This window comes from Bufo bufo, chromosome 9 (assembly GCF_905171765.1).
Source record: "Bufo bufo chromosome 9, aBufBuf1.1, whole genome shotgun sequence".
In the NCBI taxonomy this organism is placed as follows: Eukaryota; Metazoa; Chordata; class Amphibia; order Anura; family Bufonidae; genus Bufo; species Bufo bufo.
The window spans coordinates 35259102-35286303 of record NC_053397.1 but is presented as its reverse complement, the minus strand read 5'-3'; the positions used below and the strand labels follow the sequence as shown (position 1 = coordinate 35286303).

Sequence of the window (27202 nt, the reverse complement as noted above, 5' to 3'; positions counted from 1 at the left end):
GGATGGAGATAATACCGCAGCATGCTACAATTTTCTCTCCAGCCTAAAATCCGGAACACTTGCCGGAATGCCAGATCTGGCATTTAAAATACTGCAATGCAGGATCAGTCCTTCCAGTCTGCGCATGCTCAGACCGAAAAAAAAAATAAAAAAAAAAATCTGTTTTTACGGATGACACCGTCAAGACGGAACCAGCATTTCAATGCATTTATAAGACGGATCAGGACCCTGATCAGTCTTACAAATGCCATCAGTTGGCATACGTTTTGACGGATCCGGCAGGCAGTTACGGCGACTGAACTGCCTGCCGGAACCCCCTCAAGTGTGAAAGTAGCCTAAGGGCTCTTTCACACCTGCGTTCTTTTCTTCCGGCATAGAGTTCCGTCGTCGGGGCTCTATGCCGGAAGAATCCTGATCAGGATTATCCCAATGCATTCTGAATGGAGAGAAATCCGTTCAGGATGCATCAGGATGTCTTCAGTTCCGGAACGTAACGTTTTTTGGCCGGAGAAAATACAGCAGCATGCTGCGCTTTTTGCTCCGGCCAAAAATCCGGAACACTTGCCGCAAGGCCAGATCCAGAATTAATGCCTATTGAAAGGCATTGATCCGGATCCGGCCTTAAGCTAAACGTCGTTTCGGCGCATTGCCGGAGCCGACATTTAGCTTTTTCAGAGTGGTTACCATGGCTGCCGGGAAGCTAAAGTCCTGGCAGCCATGGTAAAGTGTAGTGGGGAGCGGGGAGCAGTATACTTACCGTCTGTGCGGCTCCCGGGCGCTCCAGAGTGACGTCAGGGCGCCCCAAGCGCATGGATCACGTCATCCATGCGCATGGGGCGCTCTGACGTCATTCTGGAGCGCCCCGGGAGCCGCACTGACTAAGTATACCGCTCCCCCGCTCCTACTATGGCAACCAGGACTTTAATAGCGTCCTGGGTGCCATAGTAACACTGAAAGCATTTGGAAGACTGTTCCGTCTTCAAATGCTTTCAGTACACTTGCGTTTTTCCGGATCCGGAGTGTAATTCCGGCAAGTGGAGTGCACGCCGGATCTGGACAACGCAAGTGTGAAAGAGGCCTAAGACAACTGATCGGCAGGGGTCCAGATAGGCCATCAGTTAGATAACCCCTTAAAGCACCAAATGTAGTAGCGAGTAACCGTTTTTGAGTGGCATCTCATCCACAATTAAATCATTCTTAACAGAAACAATACAAAGAAAAAAACTTTTTTTGTTATTTTATTAGGAATAATTCTTAGTGGGGTATGAAGAAAACGTCAATTGTTTAGATTCAGGAATTTCAAAAACAAAAAAAAGAATAATCTTGCATCATGAAGATATGTTCACCAATAAACAATAAAACAATCAGCAGAACTATGATACAATGGGCAAAACCAGTCAAGCTGAAAGCAACATTAAAAAAATACCCTAAATTGAAGACAAATCTGTTGAAATAAAACAAGCCGGGGCTCCTCCGCTGCAAGTTCTGAGCAAAAGCCGTTATTGCAAACTCGCTCTCCAGCAAAGGCCTTTCCCACCAACCCTCATTGCAAAAGCAAAGTTAGTCTCAGCTAACACGTGGCTAAATAAAAGAAATGAAAATTGGTGTTTCGAATAGTGTTTCGTGTTGTCTGCTGATAACGGGCAAGTAGTTAAAAAAAAAGAAAAAACCCAAAAACTAAATCTTTTGGCATGGATGAACAATAAATAGACATGGAATGCTACGTTTTAATTCAGCAGAAAGTCTAAGGAATGACACGTGGGGGCAGAAGATGGGGACACTTCTTCAAAAAACATCAGTAAAGCAAGAATTCTGCCAAGTGTGCAATAATTAAAACAGCCCTGACTTTACAAAGGAGAGCTGCGACCGACTTGGAAATGACATTGTATTTGCGTTGGAAAGGGGGTGGGGGGAGGGAGGCAGTCAAATCTATAGCATCACAATGATTTCCAGGCATGGTAAGGAGAAGTAAAACCAGAAAACACTTTCACATAAGGGAGAATTTATTATTTTCTGCTTTATGTCTAACCACATTGCTCTGAAAGCAACGTGAAAACTCTGTAAAGTAACCGGCAACAAAAGAATCTGGAAACTTTTAGAGTGTTTGCTGCCCCCATTCCATTTCTTTATACCATTTTAGAACTAGTTTGGATGTTATGCGCCTAGACCACTTCTATTCATTGTGTCCTCTGCTGAACGCCACTCCGCCTTAACGCTTGGAGAGCTCATTTGATAGCCAGTCCAGTCCTTCGTACAGACCGGTCCCCTGAGTTGCGCATGTTGCTTGCACGTACCACTAGAAGACAAAAGAAAGAGAATCAGCTACTAAGTTATCAAAACTTCATAGAAGAGATATCATGACACCAGAATTTTGTTTTCGATACCAAGTATTGAAATACTTGACACCAATTTTATAACAAGCAAAAAGATAAATAAACACCCACACATTGTAATGTGAAAGATCTGAGAATGAATAGGCTTATGCAGGCTAAGTGAATAAATATATTTACTAAGTGATTAAAAATATACAATAACAAAAAAAAAAAAAAAATCACATACAGAATAATGAAAAGTAAATCATCACTAGCCTAACCCTGTGCTGCCTGGGTATTTTTGTGGGTATTTTTTGTGTGTGCACTTTTCTTTGCCATAAGCATCAACTGCCCATTTAGTGAGGAGGTAATTGATGGGGTCTTACTATTACGGCTCATGCACACGAATGTTGTTTGGGTCCGCATCAGAGCCGCATTTTTGGCGGGTCAGTTGCGGACCCATTCGCGTCAAAAGATGACAGCACTCCGTGTGCTGTGCGCATCTGTTGCTCCGTTCTGTGGCCCCGCAAAAAGAAAAAAAAACAGAACATGTCCTATTCTTGTCCGTTTTGCAGACAACAAACGGCATTTCTATTATGGTCAGGGCCTTCTGTTCAATGCGGAACGCACACAGGCAGCGTCCGCAATTTGCAGACTGAAAAAACTGCACGGTCGTGTGTACGAGCCCTTAACGGGTGGCACATACAAGTCTAAATTAATAAAACCATGTGCCTCACGTTAATAGTAACACCATCAACTACCTCCTCACATAATTGACAACTTGGGGTTAATGTGAGGTACATGTTGGGGTTGCCTACTAGTAATGTGAGGCACATGGTTTTATCAGTTTAGACCGCCTGTGCTTCATATTAATGGTAAGCAACCCCATCATGTACATCCTCACATACTGGGTAACATGAGCTTAATGTCAGGTACATGATGGGGTTACTTACTGTTCATATGAAGCCCATGAAGGTCCAAACTGATACTATTCATGTGAGGCATATGGTTCTAAGTAACCGCGCAGGGTATGGTGTGGGCTCCAGGATCTACTGTCTGTAAAAGGATTTACACAATTGGCTCCACTGTGGCGGGATCCTAGTCTACCAGAGATATTCCTTTTGGAAGGGTTCTCCCCGTGGGAAGAGAAAGGAGGTGCTATTCTTACGTCAGATTCAGAAGAAAGGGGCATTTAAGTCATTTGAACAGCTTCAATATGAGTTTGCCCTTCCTCGCACTGCTTTTTACCAATTTCTGCAGCTTCAACACCCATTTCCGGCACAATTCAGAACAGATCCCGTAGATTGTGTTGTGGTCCCTGTTATAGAGCAGATTCTGACTCAAGGATCCATTAAAGCTTTAATATCTCTGGTGTATAGACATCTGCTTAGTGAGTCTAAGGGGGAAATGGGAAAGGGATTTGGGTAAGTAGACCAATGGAATGAGGCGCTAACGCTGCAACTGTCTGTAAGGCACACCATATGTCACAGCAGCTACATATTCATCATGTATAAACACTTTTATTCTTATATTGTATTGGAGTTAGAACGGATTCTTCTTAGGCTACTTTCACACTCGCGCTTGGTGTGGATCCTTCATGGATCTGCACAGACGGATCCGTTCAGATAATACAACCGTCTGCATCCGTTCAGAACGGATAAGTTTGTATTATCTTTAAAATAGCCAAGACGGATCCGTCTTGAACACCACTGAAAGTCAACGGAGGACGGATTTGTTTTCTATTGTGCCATCAAAAACGGATCCGTCCCCATTGACTTACATTGTGTGTCAGGATGGATCCGTTTGGGTCAGTTTCGTCAGACAGACACCAAAGCGCTGCAAGCAGCATTTTGGTGTCCGCCTCCAGAGCGGAATGGAAATGGAACGGAGCCAAACGGATGCATTCTGAGCGGATCCTTTTCCATTCACAATGCATTAGGGCCAAACTGATCCGTTTTGGACCGCGTGTGAGAGCCCTGAACAGATCTCACAAACGGGAAGCCAAAACGCCAGTGTGAAAGTAGCCTTACACGTGTTGTCGGTCAGGCCTTGCATCTATATTCTTTATATGTTATGGGACTGCCCACGCCCATCTGTATTTTGGCAGGGGGTTCTGAATACTATTTAAGACTCTTACCAGGTACGTGTACAATTTGAAACTAGGATCTGTGTCTTGGGTATCCTGGGATCATGTACCCGAGATCATGACATACATAACTCAGGGTACATTTGCCATTTCAGGCCTGGAAACTGATTGAACGACACTGGATCCATCCGATTCCCCCTACAATCACTGAGTTTATCTGCAGAGTGAACGAGTTGCCACGTCTTTAGAAGGGAGTCTATCTAAAGAGAAAAGCCCTCTATATTTACAGCCCTATGGGATAAGTGAATCCCCTTCTTCCCAGCCTGAGTGATCATTCCAGAGACTAGGGACCACTCTGTCCTGCTGGGTTAATTCAGCTCACCAGCTTCAATGCACATTTTGTAGAATGAGTTATAATTGGATGGTGCGATTTGGGGGTTGTGGTCCATCCTAAGGCACATCTATGTATACACTTTAGTGTTGGGATGCATCCTGGTGGGATATAGGTGCACTCTCCTGTTTGCCGTTTCTTTGCTAGCGGGGTGGGTGGTTAGTGGGGGAATATTTGTTTAAAGGGCTTCTGTCACCCCACTAAACTTTTTTTTTGCTTACTTATAATCCCCACACTGCGATTTATGCATACATAATCAAATCAATCATTTTGGTCCTGTAGATTGTTTAAAACATGCTTTTAAAATATGCAAATTACCTTGCTACCAGCAAGTAGGGCGGCTACTTGCTGGTAGCAGCCGCATCCTCCGATCCTAAAGACGCCCCCTCCGCATTGTGATTGACAGGGCCAGCGGACGGGATCTTTCTCTGCTGGCCCTGCCTGTTAGCATTCAAAATCTGGCGTCTGCGCCGCGGCCGTGCCTGTCTTCAATCGGCGCAGGCGCACTGAGAGGCGGCCGCTCCATCCTCAATGCGCCTGCGCCGGGTGTAGATGTGACGTCATCGGTGCAGGCGCATTGGGGATGGAGCGGCCGCCTCTCAGTGCGCCTGCGCCGATTGAAGACAGGTACGGCCGTGGCGCAGGCGCCAGATTTTGAATGCAAACAGGCAGGGCCAGCAGAGAACGATTCCGTTCCCTGGCCCTGTCAATCACAATGCGGAGGGAGCGTCTTTAGGATCGGATGATGCGGCTGCTACCAGCAAGCCCTAAAACTGATCCAATAAAACAAACACTAACATTTACTCCATGTTGTCCATTACATGAAGATGTACACGATGGGGCTACTTACAATTAATGTAAGGCACATGTTATTAATTTTGGGTCTCCACCATCATAACTTCATGTTGCCCATTATATGAGGTATATGATGAGGTCACTGTTAGGGTCCATTCACACGTCCGTGGTGTGTTGCAGACCCGCAACACACCCGGCCGGCACCCCCTATAGAAATACTTATTCTTGTCCGCAGCTGCGGACAAGAATAGGACATGTTCTATCTTTTGCGGAGCTGCGGACGGGAAGTTCAGGGCCGAAACCCAGAAGTTCGGGGCCGCGCTCCGCAAATGCGAAAGCGGAGAGCACATAGTGTGCTCTCAGCTTCACGTCTGGGCCAGTAGAGAATGAATGGGTCCGCACCCGTTCCGCAAAATTGCAGAACGGGTGCGGACCCTTTTGCGGACGCGTGAATGGGGCCTTTATGTGAGGCACATGAAGTACTAAAGCAGGGATCCTCAAACTACGGCCCTCCAGCTGTTGTAAAACTACAACTCCCACAATGTCCTGCTGTAGGCTGTTCGGGCATGCTGGAAGTTGTAGTTTTGCAACAGCTGGAGGGCCGCAGTTTGAGGATGCCTGTACTAAAGTAATAAGACCATGTGCCTCACATTACTAAAGGCACAATCCGTCACACCTGCTCCATGTAAAAACAGCAGGAAACTACTGCAGCAAGATCCTCCTGAATGTTGTAGGATAAAGAACCTGTGATGTCATCGCTATATGATCAGTAACAAGTGGATGTTACTGGTCACAAGGCAATGACATCACAGGTCCTTTATCCTATGAGCATCCAGCACCGCCAGGAGTGTTTACTGCGGAGAGTGTTTCTCCCCGCTCCGACACCCCTTTTTTACCCACTGGTGGCAGTGGCCGGCCACGTCACAGTGGGAAATGATGCTCTCCCTCCTTTCTGTGCAGCTGCTGATGAGAACATTGCGTTTGCTGCACTTTGTGCGCACCACGTTCCCTGGCAGGAACTGATGCTAAGCTGTGCAATAGTGCAGATTAGTATGGAGAAAATGCCAATCCCAAACTGAACCAGGTATCAAAGCATTGAAAAAAAATTGAGACTTTGATACCCGATGCAACCCTGCTTCCTAGAAGTATCTATATGAAGGATGTCCTCTAGGTGAGGATGATGGGAAATGTACTCACAATCCTGTTGCGGAGAGTTTGAAGCGTCAGCTTGTCGGTCATCTCGCTGATGGCCATAGCGTTGGGCAAATCTTGTTTGTTGGCAAACACCAGCAACACAGCATCCCTCAGTTCATCTTCTTGGAGCTGAAAAGATAATGAAGACATCTGTTAGGTGAACCGCTTCTGTTCTGTAGATACGCTGTAAGACTGTGCTTTATGTGCCGCTTTACAGAGGATATGATTATATCTGCCCAGAACTGCAGAATCTTCTCACAACACACCCACACTTTGCCGCAGTCTATGGAATATTTAGTACCAGTCACTGACAACACCATATGCTACAGCAATATCGCCTACAGACGACCTGTCAGCTCTACGGGGGATACCCGTTTTACTAAATAGTCAATCTCCATGAACAGTAACTCTGGAACAGCTCCTCTTAGAACGCAGAGTTGTGCCGTTCCCCTGTTATTCCTCCTGGATATGCATTAATTGGTGGTGGTGATGGGGTGGTGCTTGGGATAACTGTTTTGTCCCCATACTCACCTGACTCCCAATCCCTGAAGTCCAGCAGGGTCCTTTAGCCTCCCAGGTCGCTCCCTTTGATGGGGGATGCCCAAGGTAGAAGAGACCTGGGTGGAGGATTTGGTGGTCCCCCATGCCACCTTTTCTTCCGTACTGACTACTGGGGATGTTTGGGGGCATCCCACTGTGCTGCCAGGTAGTTAACCGGGAGATAATCCACCCTGGGCCCAAGTTCATCTAAAAAGCAAGACCTGCAGAGCAGATGTCTGCCTCCTACGGACACCAAGCTAAAACCGATGAGCTCAGTGCCAGCAGGAGAGGTATAGCCGTTAGGAGGAATTACAGTAACACGTTTGGCTTAGTGTCCGCTTCCTAGAGGCAGCAGCTATACCCAAGGTCTTTGCTGAAAAAGACGCAAAAAAAAAATGTTAGGGAAGCTGACAAGGGAACCTGTCGGTAGGTTTGGGGACCACTAAACTAGCATCTCTATGCAGCTGGGCTTTAGTTTTCAAAACCTGCTTATATCAAATCTGACTGTTCTGGAATTAAAGCGAACCTGTCACCAGGATTTTGCGCATAGAGCTGGGGACATGGGCTGCTAGATGGCCACTAGCACATCTGCAGTACCCAGGTCCCACAGCTCTCAGCGCTTTTATTGTGTTAAAAAAAAACGTTTTGAGTGATATGCAAATTACCTGATATGAGTCCTGTAGCCGGAGATGAGTCAAGCGTCAAGGAGCCCAGCACCGCCCCGCGTCCTCCGAATCTCCTCCTTGCCGGCTAAAGTCACAGAGCTGGAGCGCCGAAATCTCGCGATGCGCGAGCTAGCGCATGCGTAGTTCGTTCCCTGTGCTGATGCCAGCACAGGGAATGACCATGATGCTGACACTGCGCATGCGCTAGCTCGCGCATCGCGAGATTTCGGCGCTCCAGCTCTGTGACGTCAGCCGGCAAGGAGGAGATTCGGAGGACGCAGGGCGGTGCTGGGCTCCTTTCCGCTTGACTCATCTCCGGACACAGGACTCATATCAGGTCATTTGCATATCACTCAAAACGTTTTTTTTTAACACAATAAAAGCGCAGAGAGCTGTGGGGACTGGGTATTGCAGATGTGCTAGTGGCCATCTATCTAGCAGCCCATGTCCCCAGCTCTGTGCGCAAAATCATGGTGACAGGTTCTCTTTAAGTTAAATTAAAGAACATGAAATTTACTAGAGGAGTCTGAGTACATGCACCCTGTGTAAATGAAGCCAGCCAAGGGTGGTACACCTCGCATGCACCTGATGTGCAGTACATGTGTAACGAAGCAATAGCGTGTTCATACAGGCAGGTTTGGAACGCTAAACCCCAGCTGTGTAAGGACATGCTGGTGGTGGCCCCAATCCTACTGATAGGTTCCCTTTAATACCACATGCACTTTTATCCTTTTATGTCTTGACCTTTACAGCGGAAAAAGTAATTCTGCTCCAGGCCAGTGGTCTCATACACACAGCCTGTACTGGGGACGCTCACGTATAGAGCTGCCATGCGAACTACAAAGCGAACATTTCTGTTGTAGAGAAGTCAGCATGTCCCAAATTTCAGCTGAACAAAAGTTGCCCTTTGCTAAACTCCATTATAAGCACATGCAACTTTCATTAATCCGCTGGCAACTAAGTCTACGTTCCCAGTTGTGTTCACTATCCCGGCAGGCTATTCCGTTAGCCTGGCATTTACGCTGGAAACTGACTGGATCACCGCTGAATCCCAATATAGCCAGTGGATATCCGGCATTGCTGTTTTCTACAGTTCACCGCTGGATCCAGCATGCTGAAATCGCTGCTGTAGATGTGAACGTTCCCTTATACTCTAAGCCTACCTACATACTTTGCAGGGATCAATGTGCTAAAAACCTAAGCCTAGTACAGTACCAGAAAAATGAATTAGACTGGACACCCCCATGTATACTGCTTTTTTTTTTCTGTGCGGAAATCCACCGCATGTCAATTCTGTGTGTGTGGATTTCACAATTTTAAATGCAAGGGAGAGACCTACGGAATACATGCATGAAAATCAGCACCAAAATCCGGACACATTTTCGGTTTTAAAAACCTGCACCCGTGTGCAGGTTGCCTAAAGGCGACATCACACTCTGCCTTTGTAGCAGTTTCTGGTGCAGACAGCAGTGGACCCAGCAGGAAGGAGAAGTGTAAATCCTTCTTTACATTTCTCATTCCTTTCTAGTCTTGTTCCTGTTTTGGCTCAAAAAGCCATATGACCCCACTCTAAGGTCCCTTTCACATGGGCAAGTTTTCCGCGCGGGTGCAATGCATGATGTGAACGCATAGCACCCGCACTGAATCCTGACCCATTCATTTCAATGGGTCTGTGTACATGAGCGGTGTTTTTCACGCATCACTTCTGTGTTGTGTGAAAAATCGCAGCATGTTCTATATTCTGTGTTTCACGCAGCCCTGGCTCCATAGAAATGAATGGGGCTGTGTAAATAACGCATTGCAGCCGCAAGCAAGTGCGGATGCAATGCGTTTTTCACAGATGGTTGCTAAGAGATAGATTGCAAACCTTTTTAATCATGCACGTGAAAAAACGCATTGCACCCGCGCGGAAAAAACTGAACGCAATCGCAGACAAAACTGACTGAACTTGCTTGCAAAATGGTGCGAGTTTCACTGAAGGCTTCCGGACCTAATCCGTAACGTTCGCGTGAAAGAGGCCTAAGGGTATGTTCACATGGCAGACTGTCAAAATCCAGCGCGTCCCATGGCAGGAATCGCAGCAGATAAAAATCCTCGGCCACATGAACGGTAGCATCACCTCCCACTGCAAACAAAAGGAGGCTGTTTCAGCATTGCCCAGAGAGATGACATCTGAACATACCCCAAGGCAAGCATCCCTAGCCTAAAACATGGGTCACCAAGTTACCTGCATGTTTTATAAAACCAATAAAGCAGGACACTCATCATCCACCTGCTTTGGGTCTTACATCAGAGTTATATGTACACTAATAAGTTAACCAAGGAAATAAATGTCTGATAACGAAACAAAAAAACGAAAACAATATATAATAAAATAATGGAAGAGATCTTTATTCCCCCAATTTCTGCTCTTATTTTACTTACCATTTTCTGTAATTCCTCGGCGGCTTCCTGGATTCTCTCTCTGTCATTACTGTCTACAACAAAAATGAGGCCCTAGAAGAAAGACAGAAGATGTGATGAATCCTGGCACAACAGGGGTTACACCGAGATGGAAAGAAATGATCATACTAAACCTAGATACATTATAAATTACTAGGCTACACATGTATTAACCTATATATTAATGGGGTTATCCACCCACCAAACATGTGTGAATATCCAATTAGCACGGTATAAAATAACAGAAGCAGTATACACCCTACCGATACCCTGAGACTCCTGTTCTGACACGTCCCGCTAGTTTCTGTAGCCTGGTCCACAGCAACGACATATGGACATGTGACTGCTGCAGACAATCCTTAGCAGCAGCAGCGAACTCAGTGGTGCCAACCAGGGCTGTAGAGTCAGTAGATAAATGCTCCGACTCCTCTGTATTTAATATGCAAATGTATTTTATACATTCCTTTGAAGGAAAGAAAGGGGCAACATATGGCTGTTCCACCAAGTTCTTCTAAGCTCTTATAGCAGAGAGGTAGTTGGGCAGAAGCTGCTGCCTTCTCATTTGTGTGCTGATCTTCTGCTGAAGATAGGGCAGTGGGAGGATCCAGGAAGGGGCATTTATTTTAAAACCTGAAGTTTTTATAGCCTTAGCTGAATGACAGCAGTTTTTCAAATGGTTTATAGCTTCAGTCTTGAACTATTGACTATCCATTCCCTTCACTTATACAAGTGTCTCTAGTCCTGCAAAAAACATATTTACTTAATCAGTTATCAGTGAGAGGCGAGGTTAACCATGGGCGTTGCGTTCCCTGTAACAGCGGAACACAACACAATGGAAAGTATAGGTATTGCCGCTCCTTAAAGAGGACCTTTCACTTGTATAAAGTATGTGAACTGAGTATGCTGCCATATACACTCACCAAAAGAATTATTAGGACCACCATACTAATACGGTGTTGGACCCCCTTTTGCCTTCAGAACTGCCTTAATTCTACGTGGCATTGATTCAACAAGGTGCTGATAGCATTCTTTAGAAATGTTGGCCCATATTGATAGGATAGCATCTTGCAGTTGATGGAGATTTGAGGGATGCACATCCAGGGCACGAAGCTCCCGTTCCACCACATCCCAAAGATGCTCTATTGTGTTGAGATCTGGTGACTGTGGGGGCCATTTTAGTACAGTGAACTCATTGTCATGTTCAAGAAACCAATTTGAAATGATTCGAGCTTTGTGACATGGTGCATTATCCTGCTGGAAGTAGCCATCAGAGGATGGATACATGTTCTCATTCTGTTTACGCCAAATTCGGACTCTACCATTTGAATGTCTCAACAGAAATCGAGACTCATCAGACCAGGCAACATTTTTCCAGTCTTCAACAGTCCAATTTCAGTGAGCTTGTGCAAATTGTAGCCTCTTTTTCCTATTTGTAGTGGAGATGAGTGGTACCCGGTGGGGTCTTCTGCTGTTGTAGCCCATCCGCCTCAAGGTTGTGCGTGTTGTGGCTTCACAAATGCTTTGCTGCATACCTCGGTTGTAACGATTATTTCAGTCAACGTTGCTCTTCTATCAGCTTGAATCAGTCGGCCCATTCTCCTCTGACCTCTAGCACCCACAAGGCATTTTTGCCCACAGGACTGCCGCATACTGGATGTTTTTCCCTTTTCACACCATTCTTTGTAAATCCTAGAAATGGTTGTGCGTGAAAATCCCAGTAACTGAGCAGATTGTGAAATACTCAGACCGGCCCGTCTGGCACCAACAACCATGCCACGCTCAAAATTGCTTAAATCACCTTTCTTTCCCATTCTGACATTCAGTTTGGAGTTCAGGAGATTGTCTTGACCAGGACCACCCCCCTAAATGCATTGAAGCAACTGCCATGTGATTGGTTGACTAGATAATTGCATTAATGAGAAATAGAACAGGTGTTCCTAATAATTCTTTAGGTGAGTGTAGAGCGGCGCCCGAGGATCTCACTGCACTTACTATTATCCCCGGGCGCCGCTCCGTTCTCCCGTTATAGGCTCCGGTACCTTTGCTCCTTAAGTTATAGTAGGCGGTGTCTTGCCTTGTCCTGTGGGCGTCTCCTTCTCCTAGGCTGCAGCGCTGGCCAATCGCAGCGCACAGCACAGCCTGGGAGGTTTTTTTCTCCCAGGCTGTGAGCTGCGATTGGCCAGCGCACATGATCCCTGACCACTGAAGTGTATTATATATACCTCAGCACTCAGGTACCCAGAGCCGCATAGACGGATGGTAGGTCAACGCCACTTCCCAAAAAGTCCCCTCTCACTGGGCGAGCCTAAAGATTGGCAGCAACGGTGAGATCACAGAGGCATACGCCATTTACCAAGAAAGTAAGTGGCTCACTCACGTCTCTGGGCGTCCACATATATTTGTGAGTGATAACAGGAATACAAGATTGGAAATTATTTTTTTGCATGTTTCTTTGGTTGCAACTAGAGTTGAGCATAGCTGCCTTCTGGCAGGTTCAAGTTCGGAGTTTAAGTGAATTACGTAATGGATTCCGTTCTCACAGAATCCATCACATGATTCAATGTCGGCATACCACATAATACAAGTGTATGGTCAGCATTAAATTATGTTCTGCATTCCGTGAGAACAGAACCCATTACGTAATTCACTTAAACCCCGAACCTGCCAAAATGCAGGTTCACTCAACTCTAGGTGTAACCTGAGCGCTGTACTCAGCTATCTCTGGAACTCCCATAGAAATGAATGGAGCAGGGACGAAGCTACAGGGCCCATGGGTGGGGGTCCTAGCAGTAAGACTCCCACCAATCTAATAGTTATCCCCTATCTTGTGGATACCCCTTTAACGGCCAGCTTCCCGACAGTAAATGTGCCGGATGGCTGGTGAACTATAACGTATTAGGCCAGCTTAATGTGTAGTCACACATCGTAGTCAAGTCTTTTCTGCAACACTCAGCAATTTTGAGGAAATCTACTTAAAATACGCAATGGGTAGCTACACCCTTAAAGGGGCTGTCTCGAGTTATTTCAAAAACTCAGACAAGGCATCATTTATATCATAAAATAACAAACTACTTTATCCCTTGATGCTTCTAGTGCTGTTGCTTCAATCCTACCTGTCACTGCAGCCATGGTGCACCTGTATACCCTTGACACATCTGCAGCCACTCACTGGACTGGAACATGACTGCACATTCAGGGTACGTAGACGTTATCGCCACAGCCAAACAGACCGTTAAAATATAACTGCTGCCTTGTCCAAGTTCTTTAAGTAACCTGGACAACCCCTTTAAGAACAAACACTAACGCCTTTACCTGTGTATTCTGGAAATAATGCCTCCAAAGGGGTCGGATTTTGTCCTGACCGCCAACATCCCAGACGGTGAAACAGATGTTTTTGTATTCTACGGTTTCCACATTAAAACCTGTAAAACAAATTAAGACCCAATTATATATTTGACACAAGCCTAAAAACCCAAGCCAGTAAAAGTTATATAGCGCCTACATATTGCTCGGCGCTGTACACTGAATGGGGGCCGAGATGAGCAAATCGATTCCTTTAGACTTCTGGAGAAGCGAGGGGCCGTCCCACTGCTGAAGATAGACAGGACCGAACATGTCGCACCTACCCCAAGCTGCGGCGCGAGTGCAGAGGCTCAGCTGCTGCTATTTGGAGCAACAGCACCAGGGCCGGGCACTATGTCAGGGCGACATGTCTGTCAATCAAGCGGCAGGTGGAGTTACTTCTCCAGCAGGGACAGCCACTTTTGCTGCTCAAGAACTCTGACGAATGAATCGATTTGCTCATCATTAATTTTCTGGTGCACGTTAAATAAGTCATGCCACGGTGACACCACCTGCTGACCACCTCCTCCAACCCAGCTCACTTTTTGAAAAAATGTCCAGGGTGTCAGAAAAAGCTAAAAAGTTGGACTTTGTCACAAAACGGCACTAGTGACAAAATAGGCAACTTTTCTAAGCCAGAAAAGTGGTGTAGAGCTATAGTAAATTACCCCCAATGCCTTCACTCAAATCAGTCCCTGTCGCCCACTGGGCTCACAATCTAAATTCAGAATCAATCAGTATGTTTTTGTCATGTGGGAGGAAATCAAAGTATCCAGAGGTAACCCACGTAAAGAAGGGAAGAACGTGCAAATTCCATGCAGATAATGTTCTTGACTGGAAGCAAATCCAGGAGCCCAGTGCTGAAAGGTACCAGTGCTAACCACTGAGCCACCATTCCCTCCCCAGCATCATAGGGATGTCCTATCTGACCAATGTTAGACCTCCTGCACACGTTGCAGAATACACGTGGTGTTTTCGTTTCTGGTTTTGAGATCCAGCAGATGATGTCAAAACCAATTGTTCCGTTTGATTCAACACATCAGGATGCATCCGTTCCGCTAGGATGCGGTTGTGTTAAGTCGAAATGGAACAAACCGGATCAGTAAAAACAATGTAAGTCAATGGATAACGGGCATGTTTGTTTTTTAGGATCAGAATAAACCGGATCAGGCACCACTGACTTAGGCCGAATGCACATGACTGTGGAACACAGCCGTGAGCGGTCCGTGGTATCCCGGCCTGGCATCCTACTGAGAGCAGGAGCGCATGGCGTCATTGGTTGCTATGCCGCCCCTGCACTACAGTAATACACTCTACTAGATCATACGAGTGTATTACTGTAGTGAAGCGGCGGCATGAAGCGCACGGCGTCATAGCAACCAATGATGCTGTGCGCTCCTGCTCTCAGCAGGGTGCCAGGCCGGGATACCACGGACCGCTCACGGCCGTGTTCCACGGTCGTGTGCATTCGGCCTTACACTATTTTTAGTGACGGATCCAGTTTGTTCAGTTTTAATGATCGGACACAACTGCAGCTTGGCATAAAAACGGGCTGCCCGCCAGAACGGAGTGCATACCCCAATCAGAATACATTGGCCCGGTTTTGAGACCCTCTGAAAACCAGAATACAAAGACGCTGATGTAAAAGTGCCCTAAGAAGCACCATTTCAGTCCAAACACCTGAGGGCTTCGTAGATCAGCTGCACATTTATTATTCTTATTTTTTGGTGCCATTTCTTTATTATTTCTCAGGACAAGTCATCAATATGAAATCAGGAGTCTGACTCCCAGCACTCTCGCTGATCAGCTATTTGAAGGGGCCCTTGAACTCGTGCTGCATCCTCTCGCCTGCACAGTCTATGTAAGGACGGTGCAGAGTAATTACAGCTTCTCCTATTCACTTGATCACACCGCACCCCTGCTACAAGGTGGAAGCATTCAGGTGACCACGGAAGAGGATGCACCCCATCAAACAGCTGATCAGCGAGGGTGCTGGGGATCAGACCTCCGCCTGTCTGATATTTATGACCTGTCCCAAGGTCATGTTATTCATTTTATGAAACTGGAGTACCCCTTTAACACACTGAGCCAGCAAAGGACACCATTAGATTTCAGCTCTGACATTTGACATGTACTCACCAATGGTGGGGATGGTTGTGACAATCTCTCCCAACTTCAGCTTGTACAGGATTGTTGTTTTACCGGCAGCATCAAGACCGACTGAAAGGAAAGGACACATATCCATTAACGCATGACTGTTAACCTACCACTACTATGACAGAATACAATGCATCTGATGGCAGAGTGACAATGGACAGACGCCAACACTAAATAATGGAGTGAGTGCAGTACACGGAACAGGCCGGACGAGTTCAGTTTATGGTAACGGGTAATGCCCCTCGTGTCTAGGAACATTTACGGCGGCCATTTTGTAACAGTTTACAGAGATCTAAATCCAATGCAAGTTAATGGCAGAGAGTACATTTTCTTGAACACTTCCTTCTCCATTTCAATAAAACGTTCTCCTCCGGGACACCTATATCTCCAAAGGAATTGAACCCCTGGATCTAAACCCGGCCAGACAGCAGGCAAAGGTCCATGAATGCCACCCATTTATGAAGAAACCAAAATGAAACAAAAACACCTGCCCATAAATGAGTTCAAATAATAAAAAGAATACTTATATTGGCGACCTATTGCTAGGATTTTTGCCAGAGCCGGGGCTCGTGCCCATCTCCGGAACGGGACCCCCGAAGTGAATGCTGGCTCAGCTATTTTCAGAAATGCGCAGGGTGCTCTTCTTCAATTTCGAAGGCGTCCATTCTAGAGATAGGTGTAGGGCTCAGTGGTGGGACCTGCACCTGACTTATGACATATCCTAGTGATACGCCAAAGTTTGAGATGACACAAGCCCTTTAACTCCAAGTTGTTTACAGGCTGCAGCGTTAACTCTGCTGCAACCAATCACTGGCCTCAGAGGTCTGTCATTGTATACCACTGTGGCCAGTGACTGGCTGCAGAGGTACGTGCCATACAGCTAGGTCACAGCTGCAGCCTGTAAATACAATCCAAAGCTGAGGATGGGAGCACTAGAAGTGATGAGTATTGTGGGGGGCCCTGGCATCGGCACGTTACAGGTAAAAAAAAGTAAATTATCAGTCGCTTCTCAATCACAACTAACCTAAGGCTACATCCACATACGCGGCAGGTTATCTGTTCCGACATAGGAACAGAATACGGGAATTGGCGTAACGGGTAGCGGTTTTTGTCTGGCAGAATGCCAGAAACCAGATGGGCCCCAATATAGTGAATGGGATTTGGGGGGCCCTGGCTATGCCAGATCTTTCAATTCCAGTATTCCATTACTCTGCTGGAAAAGAATACCAAAACGCTTGCCGCCTATGGGGTACAGCCTAACCAAGGCATGCCCAACCTGCAGGCCTCCAGATGTGGCAAAACTACAACTCCCAACATGTCCGGTCAGCCTACAGCAGGGCATTCTGGGAGTTGTAGTTTCACAACAGCTGGAGGGCCGCAGGTTGAGCATCCCTGGCCTAACCAATGGACGTACACCGGACTTGCTTGCAATGCTGAAGAACACAGTCCAGAGTTGGAGAACTTCCAAAGTCACGAATGATAATGTTCCAATCCATATAAAAAGTATAAAAAGGCTGCAAAGGTCAAACAGACGACACATTTCGGGGTTAGAACCCCTATTGTACACCAGATTTATCTACAACAGGACGGCGTCACCTGCAGCAGTGCCTCCTGGTACCACCTCACCTAGCCTCACGATGAGAGACGGCAGGAACATGCACACGGCAGAGCCGGCACCGCCATACCACTGCCCGTCACATTCCTCAACTACCAACTAAAAGCTATTTTATCATACAGGGGCACCGAGGAGGTTCATACAAGTCAAACAACTCCATTAAAAAGGGCTACACAAAAAAAAACAAAAAAAAAAAACACACATGTGCCAGACAAAAGTATCAAAAGGCTTAATATGTGAGGGTCTAAGTGCCGAGACCACCACGATTACCAGAACAAGACAAGCCCTCACATATCGCGCTCTTACGCCTTAGAAGTATATGGGCCCATCTCCATTCTGTCCTCTGCAGCAAGGAGGCAGACCGCCATATGCTAGGGCTTCTCTAGTCTAGTTCTAGGGATCGTGGGGGTCTCAGCACTCAGACCTGCACCGATCATCTCTATGACCCTTTAAATTGCATTTAGCTATTCCTCCTGATCACCCTTTCCCATACATATGAATGCTTGGCTCGGTCTGCGTTCCCAATGGGGAGGAGAGAAGGAGCAGCTGCCAGACACCTTTGCCAGGTTTATCTGCCGTCAGAACAAGGCATCAGGGCACGCCGAAATCCCACACGGCAGATGTGTACAACAAATGAGGACGGCAACCAATGGGGGCCGCCTGACTATTACATGGTGATCCTCTCTTTCCATGACACGAGTCTCGAAGCAAATGATCTGCCTCTCTAAATGCCATATATACAGTAAAGATATTTTTTGAGACCACCACCTTGGGTGGGTCAATGGAATGATCTTAGGACTTAAATGGCTGAAGAGATTTGCAGTTACCCATCTCAAACGAAGGCTACTTTCACACTGCCGTTTCTGGGTCCGCCTGTGAGATCCGTTTCAAGGCTCTCAAGCGGTCCAAAACGGATCAGTTCAGCCCCAATGCATTCTGAATGGATAAGGATCCGCTCAGAATGCATCAGTTTGCCTCAGTTCAGCCTCCATTCCGCTCTGGAGGCGGACACCAAAACGCTGCGTCTGACGAAACTGAGCCAAACGGATCCGTCCTGACTTACAATGTAAGTCAATGGGGACGGATACGTTTTTACTGACACAATATAGTGCAATTGAAAACAGATCCGCCTCCCATTGACTTTCAATGTAAGTCAAAACGAATCCGTTTGCATTATCATAAACAAAAAAAAAAAAAAAAAATGTTTTATTTTTTATTCATGGTAATGCAAACGGATCCGCTCTGAACGGACACAAGCGTTTGCATTATAGGTGCGGATCCGTCTGTGCAGGTACCAGACGGATCCGCACCTAAACGCAGGTGTGAAAGTAGCCCAATACATCCAAAAGTAAGGCCCCGGCAGTAGATCTTTAGGCTTCAGGAATCTGGTTTCCCGGCACACCTAGCCCTTCCCTTCCTTATCTTATCAGGAATTAAAATGCAACTTATTACAATAAAATATGTAAGTCTTTCAGAGAGATCCGATACCAGGACAGGATGAGGGTCAGTGGGAGGCACTGCAGGTTTTACATTTTTAAAACATCCCATTCTAAAGCCACAGTCATTGAAGGGGTTCTGCACTTTCATTTAACTGATGATTAATCCTCTGGATAGATCATCAGCTTCTGATCGGCGGGTGTCCGACACCCGGGACCCCCGCCGATCAGCTGTTTGAGAAGGCAGCGGCGCTCCAGCAGCACCGCAGCCTTCTCACTGTTTACCGCCGGCCCACTGACGTCACGACTAGTATCAACTGGTCGGGGCGCGGCTAAGCTCCATTCAAGTGAACAGAGCTTAGCCCCGCCCACGCTAGTTGATACTAGTCGTGACGTCAGTGGGCCGGCGGTAAACAGTGAGAAGGCTGCGGTGCTGCTGGAGCGCCGCTGCCTTCTCAAACAGCTGATCGGCGGGGGTCCTGGGTGTCGGACCCCCGCCGATCAGAAGCTGATGATTTATCCAGAGGATAGATCATCAGTTAAATGAAAGTGCAGAACCCCTTTAATACGAGGTTGGTCCCCCTTTGGTCTTCTGGGAAGGCTTTCTACAAGATTTTGGAGGGCGTCTGAATTTTTGCCCATCCATCCAGAAGAGCATTTGTGAGGTCAGACAGACTGAATCAACATCTCTATTCTAGTTCTTCTTCTGGATGGGGTTGAGGTCAGGGCTTGGTGCATTCAGGTTCTACCACACCAAACTCCCCCAACCGAGCTTTGTGCACTTGGGCTCAGTCATGCTGGAACAGAAAAGGGCCTTTCCTAAAATCAGTTCCCACAAAGTTGGAAGGAATTGTCCAAAATGTCTTGGTATGACGAAGAATTAAGATTTCCCATCAATGGAATCAAGGGGCCTAAACCGACCCCCCAAAATACAACCCCACAGCATTATCTGTCCTTCACCAACCTTTACAGTTGGCACAATGCAGTCAGGTAGGTAACGTTCTCCTGGCATTCACCAAACCCAGATTCCTGGCCAGGTAAGGACACAATACTTCACGAGTCCAGTGGCTTTGCACCTCTCCATCCGACCCCTGTCACTGCCCTTGGTGATGTAAGGCTTGCATGCAGCCGCTTAGCCATGGAGACCTGTGCCAATAAGCTCCCGGCACAGTTCTGTACTGATGTTAATGCCGGAGGAGATCTGGAGCTCTGCATTTACAGAGTCCACAGAGAATTGGCTGCAAGAACACTTTTGGTGCCTATGAAAAATTAGAGGGGGTTTTCCATTTTCACAAACTTCCAAATACACATTTAGGAAATTTGGAGCAAATACAGTCTCGTTCAGGACCCTCATCTATTAATGTAGTTACAAAGTCCCTGTGGTGCCTTACACAGGCAGCCCACCAATCTGAATGTCCACCATGCAATGCTTCCTTCTCCCTGTGGAGGCACTGTGGGCAATATTAACACTGGACAACTTCTTCCTCAGTTGATCGCTGGGATCTAGCAATAAGACAACTTGTGATCAACTTATCTTCGGGGACGCCACTTAAAGATTTCACCTGGGAATTCATGTCTGCCATCGGCCAAACATTATCTCCTCTAGCGTGGTCTTCAGGCTTCTTAAACCCTGTACATGCAGATTACTTCACAATGCTTTCACCTTCTTGCATTCCAGAAGACTTGAATCATTGTATTTGGAGTATATAAAGGAGCGTTTAATTAAAGAGGTCTTTTTTTTTTGCTTATTGAGGGGTCGAAACACTGGATGATCTGCAATGATGACCATTGTGCGTCGCTCAGGACAGATCAGATGCCCTTCGCTGGTTGAGTGAATACATGACAAATCAACGATAATGACAAAGTAAATGTCAATCGTCTAAGGTTTCTTTTTCCATCTCACGGAACAATCCATTGTACCATGACCACTGCCCAGGAGGACGTGTGCGCAGCTAAAAGACAAAGCGCCACCACCCATAACACTGGGCACATTATGGGCAGGTCCGACTGGTCATGTCTGATCGCTCACTGACCTAAAGAGGGACTGAAGATGTATGCCAACACATCAGCAGTATCATAACATAGCAACTATCCAAGGTTCTGGGTGACAACCGCAAACCTTCATCCTCCTGTGGTCACCAAGATGTTCTCAACCCACCGGCCTCCTGTACAAGATCTTCTTTCTTCTACATACAAGTTACACGTGAAAAGTAAGCATGTAAATGCATCCCAGGTGTAGGGCCAGCTGGACTTTCATCTACTAAAGATCTATCCTGCCATCTTCAAAAAAGCTTGTGTCCATGTAGACACAGACTCATCAAGGGAATAGGAGCTTACGGCATCGGCACGTTACAGGTAAAGTAAACCAGTCGCTTCTCAATCACAACTAACCTAAGGCTACATCCACATACGCGGCAGGTTATCTGTTCCGACATAGGAACAGAATATAGGAATTGGCGTAACGGGTAGCGGTTTTTGTCTGGCAGAATACCAGAAACCAGATGGACCCCAATATAGTGAAGGGGATTTGGGGGGCCCTGGCTATGCCAGATCTTTCAATTCCAGTATTCTATTACTCTGCTGGAAAAGAATACCAGAACGCTTGCCGCCTATGGGGTACAGCCTAACCAAGGCATGCCCAACCTGCAGCCCTCCAGATGTGGCAAAACTACAACTCCCAGCATGTCCGGTCAGCCTACAGCAGGGCATTGTGGGAGTTGTAGTTTCACAACAGCTGGAGGGCCGCAGGTTGAGCATCCCTGGCCTAACCAATGGACGTACACCGGACTTGCTTGCAACGCTGAAGAACACAGTCCAGAGTTGGAGAACTTCCAAAGTCACGAATGATAATGTTCCAATCCATATAAAAAGTATAAAAAGGCTGCAAAGGTCAAACAGACGACACATTTTGGTGTCAGAACCCCTATTGTACACCAGATTTATCTACAACAGGACGGCGTCACCTGCAGCAGTGCCTCCTGGTACCACCTCACCTAGCACACGATGAGAGGCGGCAGGAACATGCACACGGCAGAGCCGGCACCGCCATACCACTGCCCGTCACATTCCTCAACTTCCAGCGATCAATCGGGAGGGAGGTTCAGTGCCAAGTCTCTCCGCAGTAATGGGCAGACTGGCCGGCTGGGCACAACTGTCATGTTACGTGAAGTAACTGCCTTGAGTTCAGTCCATAGAACATTATAGTGAAAGGAAATAATGCATGCACCAAGAGGACATCCCTGTTAGTGGAGGTCAGAGGTGGTCCAGGAGTGACAGGCTCAGGGGGCTCCCGATAAGCGAGGCCAGACTAAGAGGTAAAACGTGCAACACAAAGTGAGAAATATGGCGACTTCTGACTCTACTTAGAAAAGTTTTTATGCACAGAAAATTGATGAAAAGCCATTGTAGACCGGGATGTAAAAGCCATGTTGATATTGATGGCTTACCCCGAGGATGGGTCATTATTATCAGATCGGCGGGGATCACCGCTGCTGATGAGCTGTTTGATGAGCTAGCTCGCGCATCACGAGAATACGGCGCTCTAGCTTTGTGATGCCGGGGAGCAAGGAGGAGATTCGGAGGATGCGGGGCGGTGCTGGGCTCCTTCACAGTGGGGGCAGCTGGGCTCCGGAAACGTTAGTAGCCTCATTTACATATATATATAAAAGTTTTTTTGACACAATAAAAGCACACAGAGCTATGGGGAACGGATATTGCGGACGTGCTAGCGGTGATCTAGCAGCCCATGTTCTCAGCTCTAAACCTAAAATCCAGGTGACGGGTTCCCTTTAAAATATTAACGCATTTATCCTGTAGTAAGGTAATGGGGGGGGGGGGGGCAATTCATCTTCACTCCACCCAAAAAATATCCAATAAGTCATAATAAACTATAGATCGTTCCACAAAAGTGAGCCATCCCATAGCTATGTTGACAAATATAAAAAAGAGTTATGGGGGTGATGGACTATAATGGGCGTGATGGATCCGTGAACACGGACAAAATAGAGCATGCATCCGTGGTAAAAAACCTGAAACACGGACCGTGCAGAAACACTGATGTGTGAATACACACATTAAAATGAATAGGGACATGTGCTGTCCGTAGAGAACACGTAGCGCACACCTCCGTGAAACACTGACGTCTGCATGAGGCTTTATAAAATGTGCCATCGCTGTCATTGTACTGACCCACAGAACGAAGGGGACAGGTGAGTTTTACTGCATAGAAAACGCTGTAAAAACTGTGGCAGAATGACAACCCCCTCCCCCCCTCAAAATCCTATCCGTTTGGAACTTGTTCTTCCAGCTTCCCACTACATTGTATGCCATATTAAATGGTGCCGTTAGAAAGCACAACTTGTCTCACCCACAAAAAACAAGCCCACATATGGCTATGTAAATATATATATAAAAAAAACGCAAAATCCTCTGGTCAGGAAAGGGTTACCCTCCCCAGTTCACTTGTCTAGCTCTATCGCCACTCGCCTGAACTGCTGCAAATGTCACCCGACGAGTTGTGCGTGTCACCACAAGAGCGGCTGTCACAACGTACGAAGAAAACCAAACGTTGACGTGACAAACTCGCCACTTCGTGACACTGGACTGACCCGCACGCCTTTCCTTAACTAGGGCCGCAAGACAAGAAGTCAAGCGTGCCGAGAAGTCTCCCTCCACATCGCCGAGGAGTCCTGTAACAGGAAGAAAAGGCGATTGCATAATGCTGCTGCCTGAACGGAGACACAACCAGGAAGCGGCGCTGCGGGCTCTGCACAAGATGACAGGCCGCTGCGCGCGGCTCAACCACAGCATGAGTCCGATGTGTCACATTCCTGACTAAAAGGGCCTCAGATGGGCCGGGGATCTGCTGGAAGTGATGTGGCTCTGTCAGGGCGAGTGACAACTGGGATTACAGGATCCTGGAGCCGCCTCCCAATGAATCCCTTCTACCTGTATAACCCAATCATACAGCACAATGCAGCCAGCCACCTGCCAGGGTAGATTCCAGCTCTACAGCTTCCATTTACCGTCCTATTAAAGTTCTGTTCAATACGTTATTCCATCATCAGTTCTGCTACCATTAAAAATCTATGGAAAAAGGTCAAAACTCTCTGAACAGTGACTAAAACACCATATAAATATTATACTATAGGAAGATGTGTGGAAAGGAAATACTGGCCTGAACTATACATTTTTATCTCCAAAGAGCAGGTGGGACCCAGCAGATCCATGCGTTATATGGACAGCTCATACAAACTGTAATGCATCACTGCACCAGTGGGGGCGCTGCGGCGGATTCAACACAGGTTGTTGCTGGACCCAGCCACCCCCCTTCCCCTAATCAACAAAAGGGGATTGACCAATATGGAGAATCACTGAGTTGATGAGAGGTGGGAATGACGACAACGCCGTGATTGCCTGAACTTACTGCGCCCAGGTATCCGGTGTGCCTGGCTGGGTGGGTAAGGAATGATCATGTTCCTGGCTGGGTGGGTAAGGAATGATCATGTGCCTGGCTGGGTGGGTAAGGAATGATCATGTGCCTGGCTGGGTGGGTAAGGAATGATCATGTGCCTGGCTGGGTGGGTAAGGAATGGTCATGTGCCTGGCTGGGTGGGTAAGGAATGGTCATGTGCCTGGCTGGGTGGGTAAGGAATGGTCATGTGCCTGGCTGGGTGGGTAAGGAATGGTCATGTGCCTGGCTGGGTGGGTAAGGAATGGTCATGTGCCTGGCTGGGTGGGTAAGGAATGGTCATGTGCCTGGCTGGGTGGGTAAGGAATGGTCATGTGCCTGGCTGGGTGGGTAAGGAATGGTCATGTGCCTGGCTGGGTGGGTAAGGAATGGTCATGTGCCTGGCTGGGTGGGTAAGGAATGGTCATGTGCCAAGTCTGGTTTAGTAAGTATTAGTTTACCCCATAATATATAAATCCTGGGGCATCTCAGGACTGTGTGTGGTGTAGTCCCTCTGTTATTCCTCCTAGGAATGTATGTAAAAATTGACAACCGTGTCTAATGAGTGTTGCCTGTGTCATCATGTAAGGAAACACCATTGCCTTCTCAAAAGGTGTAACCGTACGCCACTTCCCCCAAATGTAGAGAGACATTTCTAGACGGAATAACACTCTGCACAGTTCTAAAATCAAAAGGTGCTAGAGACTGGCTAATATCACTAGGAAAGCATTTTGGAAGAGTGCTGGAGTCCCTAGAGACCACTATTACCACCAGGGGAGACGTGTGGGTGCTGCCGTCCCTAGTGACCGGCCGTTATCACCAGAGATGATGTGGCGGTGCTGAGATCCCTAGTAACTAGCCATTATACCCGGGGAGGGTGAGCAGTCCCTAGAGACTGGCTATCATCACCAGAAAAGGATTAGGGTTGTGCTGGAGTCTCTAGAGACCACTATTATCCCCGGGGAGGGTGTAGGGGTGCTGCAGACCCTAGAGACCGGCTATTTTCCCTGGGGAGGGTGTCAGCGCACCCAACTAGAAAAGAACAGCCAGGTTTTCATTGGGGTCCAGAAGACTGAGCGCTCCCATCAGACCTGCCGGGGGGACCCGCTCCCATCAGACCTGCCGGGGGGACCCGCTCCCATCAGACCTGCCGGGGGGACCCGCTCCCATCAGACCTGCCGGGGGGACCCGCTCCCATCAGACCTGCCGGGGGGACCCGCTCCCATCAGACCTGCCGGGGGGACCCGCTCCCATCAGACCTGCCGGGGGGACCCGCTCCCATCAGACCTGCCGGGGGGACCCGCTCCCATCAGACCTGCCGGGGGGACCCGCTCCCATCAGACCTGCCGGGGGGACCCGCTCCCATCAGACCTGCCGGGGGGACCCGCTCCCATCAGACCTGCCGGGGGGACCCGCTCCCATCAGACCTGCCGGGGGGACCCGCTCCCATCAGACCTGCCGGGGGGACCCGCTCCCATCAGACCTGCCGGGGGGACCCGCTCCCATCAGACCTGCCGGGGGGACCCGCTCCCATCAGACCTGCCGGGGGGACCCGCTCCCATCAGACCTGCCGGGGGGACCCGCTCCCATCAGACCTGCCGGGGGGACCCGCTCCCATCAGACCTGCCGGGGGGACCCGCTCCCATCAGACCTGCCGGGGGGACCCGCTCCCATCAGACCTGCCGGGGGGACCCGCTCCCATCAGACCTGCCGGGGGGACCCGCTCCCATCAGACCTGCCGGGGGGACCCGCTCCCATCAGACCTGCCGGGGGACCCGCTCCCATCAGACCTGCCGGGGGGACCCGCTCCCATCAGACCTGCCGGGGGGACCCGCTGCCATCAGACCTGCCGGGGGGACCCGCTGCCATCAGACCTGCCGGGGGGACCCGCTGCCATTAGACCTGCCGGGGGGACCCGCTGCCATTAGACCTGCCGGGGGACCCGCTCCCATCAGACCTGCCGGGGGACCCGCTCCCATCACTTCCACCGCTGAGGTCACAATAGATGTCCAAGGACTGTACCAATTGTGCAGCAGCTCCGAGTCCTACCCAGGGGCTGAGCACTGGGCACATCAACAAGCAGCCTATGCCAGGGGGCAAGACCTTCACCCTCATAGATGCTGTGCACTGGTCATGGGCCTGAGGACCACCCGGAGCCCCCCCTTCTACCTATGTGCCCCTCTGAGCCAGGGCTGCCCATGCCCGCTCCCCACAGCGGCGCCCGCAGGAGGCTGTCACAGGCCGGGCCCACTCACCCATCAAGATTCGCATCTGTTTCTTGCCGAAGAGCCGGGAAAAGAGCGAGGAGATGGTGAGGCCCATGGTCGGAGGTCGGTGCTCGGCGGCCGCTGTGCTGCTCTGCTCTGTCGCCCGACGGATACTCGTCTGTCTGCCACGTCACGCTCAGCCCCGGCAGCGCTTCCAACGCGGTCCAAATGACGTCACGAACGCCACATCCCGAACTGCACCGGAAGTGGGGGAAGGGAGGGGCGCGGCCACCTGACATGGACGCGTCTGACGTGGGCGTGGCTTAGACTAGGGCGCGGTTACCAAAGGGACGTCTGAGTGAATCGGAGAGACACGCCTGCAGGATGTAAGGGGCGGGGCTTGTGCGGTTCCACCAAGCCGATTCCAACGTTACAGGTTCCAGCCCGGCAGCTCCCACTGCGCATGCGTTCCTCGGGCACCTGCAGTGATTTCTGGTAGCGTCATCTGCGCATGCGCGTCATAAATACTAGAAATATGGCTTACAGGAGTTACAGGCCTGGATTTATAGCT

The 27202-nt window shown here is 48.4% G+C and overlaps 1 protein-coding gene across 1 annotated transcript; it reads right to left on the bottom strand.

The window, feature by feature from the left end:
- Window positions 1-1221: 1221 nt before the first annotated feature.
- Window positions 1222-26904, bottom strand: ARF4 (ADP ribosylation factor 4). Its single transcript, XM_040406977.1, has 6 exons — window positions 26680-26904; window positions 15907-15987; window positions 13738-13847; window positions 10408-10479; window positions 6782-6907; window positions 1222-2296 (listed from the first exon to the last, which is right to left on the bottom strand). The coding sequence occupies exons 1-6, from the start codon at window positions 26744-26746 to the stop codon at window positions 2210-2212; spliced, it is 543 nt and encodes a 180-aa protein (XP_040262911.1). The 5' UTR covers window positions 26747-26904; the 3' UTR covers window positions 1222-2209.
- Between the last annotated feature and the right edge of the window lie 298 nt (window positions 26905-27202).